Source organism: Perna viridis, chromosome 4 (genome assembly GCF_037379345.1).
Source record: "Perna viridis isolate PV_CMFRI_1.1 ecotype Kerala chromosome 4, ASM3737934v1, whole genome shotgun sequence".
In the NCBI taxonomy this organism is placed as follows: Eukaryota; Metazoa; Mollusca; class Bivalvia; order Mytilida; family Mytilidae; genus Perna; species Perna viridis.
In genome coordinates, this window is record NC_142448.1 from 43806715 (window position 1) to 43811670 (window position 4956).

Below are 4956 nucleotides of genomic sequence, written 5' to 3' on the forward strand. Positions count from 1 at the left end.
TTTTCAAAAACTATTATGCAACCATCCATATAGGGAATTTGTGCCAAACTTAGTGACAGGTCTAAAACATGGCTTTGATACTGGTATTTCTCCATTACCATCTTCCTCAGTTATATGTAAAAATTGTTATCAGCTAGACGTCAACCGGATATCACTTCAAATTGTATTCAGTCTGAACTAGACAAAGGTTTCATCTATGGTCCATTTATTAATATACCTTACGACTTATACCGCATTAATCCAACAGGCATTGTCGAAGGGAAATATTCCAAAAAGAATGATTGATTGATTGTTGGGGTTTAACGTCCGAGCAGCAATATTTCAGCTATATTCAGACGATGAACATGAAACGGATGATAAAATGAACATGAAATGATAATGAAAAGAAAAACGGGATGGGACACAAGGACAGTAGGGTCGACAAATTTTGATTGCCACTAGAAAAAGGGATGGGTAAGGTCGGGCAATTTAGCCTCCTATGGCGGAGCGCAAAGGTTCCTACTCCTATCGAATACCACAGCAGGGTTCTTTAACGTGCGAGGAACGTGGCATCTTTCCCAACAAGAAGCACCACTATGGTTTGCGGTCAGGTTTTCCGTATTATAGCCTGACAACCCCAGAATGTAACATGCCAGGGGTACCCCATTCCACCACCTGGGGCATACTTCCCAGTTGCTCTGTGGGCAGAGCGCCTAGCCCCCGGCTAGGTTTCTGAGCACTATTTAGTCGCCTTTTACGACAAGCTTAGCGCTGCTGCAGGCCTATTCTTTTGACACCCGGACCTGCACGGGGCTCCAAAAAGAATACTAGTGGATTTATCGACACCCCATTATGATTTAGATAACCCTAGTTTAAATGACCTAATCAATAAAAAAGACTTTTCTCTGCTGTATGTTACTATTGACTATGCCATCCATATTATTAAAAAATGTGGGAAGGTAGTTGGTTATGCAAATCCGATATTTCTGTTGCATTCAAATTAGTGCCAATAGCAGAATCTTTATGATCATTTCATGTTATTCGTTGTCTGGAATATTAAGGTGTAATATTAGATACGGACTATATGGAAGCTCGGTTACCCAAGGAAAAAACTAAAGGTTTGTGAAATTATAGAGAAATTTCTGACATTAAAATCATATACAGAGACAATTACTCAGTTTATTGGGTCATCTCAATTTTGCATGCAGAGTAATTTATCCTGCACTTTTATTTATTTTGTATCTAATTAACTTTCCACAACTGTTAAAAAACTGCAACACCACATTTATCTTACCAAAGAGTGCAGATTTGATTTACAAATGTGGCTGAAATTCCTGTCTGGATGGAATGGCGTTTCTTTCTTTCTAAATGATAATCTTACTCCAGCATCTGATTTGCATTTTTTCAGTGATGCTACATACAGCGCTTTTGGGGGATATTTATGGTACCATGTGGTTTCAAGTGAGGTTTCCTTCACAGATTTTGCACAACAAAGAAGCTACTATGGCCTTATTTGAGTTATATCCAATAGCTATGGATAGTACTTGGGCTAGGCATAGAATTGTGTTTCATTACGACAACTTGTCTACAATAGCGATTATAAACAAAGGTAGGTCTCGAGTTTCTGTTATAATGGCTTTAATGAGGAGAATTACATGGTGTACAGCATCTTACAATTTCTTTATTCATGCGGAGCATATACCAGGGAAAGTTAATTCAATTGCAGATGCTTTATCTCGTTTTCAGACTGCAAAGTTTCGATAGCTAGCACCATGGGCAGATCAACTTCAAACACCTTGTATTCAGTGGAATGATTTGATGATGTAAAGGAATGGTTATGGAACGCTTCTATTAGTGCAAATACCGCAGCAGCTTATAAGACTATTTTTGAACGTTTCTGTCAATTTGTCACCTTGTATGGTATGGCTAACCAACCAGGAGAGCTGCATACTATAGACGCAGATTTATTAACTAACTTTGTTACATACTGTTATCAAGCCTTAGATCTCAAATTAGCCACTATTAAGATTTATCTATCTGGAGCTGGGCGTTTTTACTTACGAAAAGGTAGAAAAGATCCACTCAAGTATAATGATAGGTAAGAATGTATATTGGGAGGTATCAAAAGAATTGAAGGTTCTGATTTAGCTTTAAAGAAAAGACTTCCTGTAACTCTATCTATTTTGACAGAGATTTGTAAATTGTTTATATAAAAAAGGGTTTTTGTCCCCTTTTCTAGACTCTATGATGTTAGCACTTTGTCAATTAGCCTTTTTTGGCTTTTTACGTTGTGGGAAATTTACTGTTACCAGTGAAATGGATCATGATAACTGTATCTTAATGCAAGATATTACTTTTGATATAAATATGTCCGACTATGTTTTGAATTTGAAAATGTCTAAGACTGATCCTTTCAGACAGGGTGTAAATATTTGAATCTGAATGTATCAAACCTGTACAATGTATGAAACAGTTCCTTAAACTTAGGAAGAAACAAGGTGCAGTTAGTTCATCAGTTCTTTTTAAAGACTGTAAAGGAGCACCATTGAGTAGAAACAAGTTGAGTTTTCAGACATGCATTATCTTCGTTAGGTATTGATGATTCCAAACACAGTGGTCATTCCTTTCGTATAGGGGAAGCTACTACTGCAGCAGCTGCAGGAATCGAAGACCATTTGATTCAAACGTTAGGTCGATGGTCATCACGATGGTCATCAAATTGTTATACTATGTACATTAGGACTTCAGTAGATACAATTAAACATGCACAAAATCAAATGAATATTTCAATCTGATGTTTATTGTTGACTATAGTGGGTTACAGCACCTACATTTTAATGTACAATTCATATTAACAGTGGAGCAATCTTATTGGGGGCACTCGTTATACCCCTTTTGGAGGTTCCAATTCCATTTTTTCTGGAATTATAATCCCGAATTCAGATTGCACAAATGCTTTTATGTTATTAACCTGCTGGGCTACCCCCAGGTTATCATTTACTTCCTTAAAGTTTTTCAGTGGCTAGATATCAGTTGAGGCATCTACCGGGTTCCCCTAGATATCTAGTCCACAGCTTCCAAGTGTCAGTAGGTGTGTCTGCCGGGCTGCCCCCAGGTACTAAGATAAGGTTGTAGGCGTGTCTGCCGGTCTCCCCCAGGTACTAAGATAAGGTTGTAGGCGTGTCTGCCGGTCTCCCCTCAGCTACTAAGATAAGGTTGTAGGCGTGTCTGCCGGTCTCTCCCCAGGTACTAAGATAAGGTTGTAGGCGTGTCTGCCGGTCTCCCCCCAGCTACTAAGATAAGGTTGTAGGCGTGTCTGCCGGGCTCCCCTCAGCTACTAAGATAAGGTTGTAGGCGTGTCTGCCGGTCTCCCCCCAGGTACTAAGTTAAGGTTGTAGGTGTCTCTGCCGGGCTCCCCCAGGTACTAAGATAAGGTTGTAGGCGTGTCTGCCGGTCTCCCCCCAGCTACTAAGATAAGGTTGTAGGCGTGTCTGCCGGGCTCCCCCAGGTACTAGGATAAGGTTGTAGGCGTGTCTGCCGGGCTCCCCCAGGTACTAAGATAAGGTTGTAGGCGTGTCTGCCGGTCTCCCCCCAGCTACTATAAGATTAGACAAAATTTATACAGTATCTGCTGGGGTCCCCCCAGATACAATGTACTTTTGTTTTCTTTCATTTTTGAGTTCACATGTATTTTCATTTTTTACATCCTTCATGTATCTGCTGGGCTCTCCCGGATACTAATTTCTGAAATAATTTTGTTTTTTACGAGTAGCCCCCAGATTGCCAAATTATGTCTTATGTGTTTTAATTATTGAATATTGTGTTTATGTAAATATTTTGTACTGATGTATTACTTAGTTTAAATGTAGTTATTTTAATTATTATTATAGATTTATGAACTTCATGTGTTTGCGTTTACAAAGATGTTATAGGTTTTGACTATATACACTCACCAACTTGTAAACTTGTAAGATACGAATGTAAATTAAGATAAGATGTACGTATACATGTATTTACTGCATGTAGTTGGTGTTTTTACACACCAGCTAAAATGGTGGAAAAGATGTGACAGAGGTTTGATATGTATTGAACTTGCATAAATTGGGCATCTTAGGAAGTGTTCCTCTGCTAAGTATGAATTTGGTTTCTCAGTATGATAAAATACATACAGATGTACAGAATAATTGAATGCTTTTTCATGGTTAGGAGTGCATTTGGGAAGGGTGTATCATGATCTTGAGAGTATATAAATGACAATATATGCAGGTCACTCTTCTCTATTTGTTCTGTATATGAATAGAACCTTTTTACAATATTAGAAAATGAAGGTTTTTGAAAGAGTAATCAAGGGAACCAAGATTCTAGTGGAAATCAAAAGAAAGTAATCCAGGGACAAAGACCATATATGGAAAACAGACATACACAACAAAGAACATAAAGTAACTAAAATCATACATACAAAGTAACAAAAGAAAATGAGCAACTTGGACCCCACTAAAAACTGGAAGCATCCTCTGCTTCTCTAGAAACATCCACCTATAGCTGGTCATAAAAAGTTAAGTACATGTACCGGATATACTGTAACAATCCACGAGTTCATGATGACAACCATGAAACTTCTGTAGTGATGACTTCAATCTTGTAGCAACATAACCCTGTTTCAAAAGCCTAATTGTAAGAAGTCAAGTGCAATACAAAAATTCTGCATAGTTAGGGCAAGCTCTTGCATACCCATTATCATATTATCTGCCTTTGAAATGTTTATTTGTAGTGCATTTCAATGAGATTTCAACTCATTTGACAAAAATGATATGGAAATTATTGTCTTCATTCCTTGATCAGTTGAATAACAATGTCAAAGTGGTGGGTTATTTCTGCCCATGATTCACCCACAGTCTGATCATTACATAGACAAATACTTAATTTTGTTCGTGCAGAAAGGTGATGACAAATGTGTATCAATTAATAATAAATATA

At 37.9% G+C, this 4956-nt stretch overlaps 1 protein-coding gene across 1 annotated transcript; it reads left to right on the top strand.

The window, feature by feature from the left end:
* The first annotated feature begins 1413 nt into the window (after positions 1–1413).
* On the top strand, positions 1414–2774 carry LOC148620206 (uncharacterized). Its single transcript, XM_088577084.1, has 2 exons — positions 1414–2407; positions 2572–2774. The coding sequence occupies exons 1-2, from the start codon at positions 2224–2226 to the stop codon at positions 2772–2774; spliced, it is 387 nt and encodes a 128-aa protein (XP_088433210.1). The 5' UTR covers positions 1414–2223.
* Positions 2775–4956: the final 2182 nt, after the last annotated feature.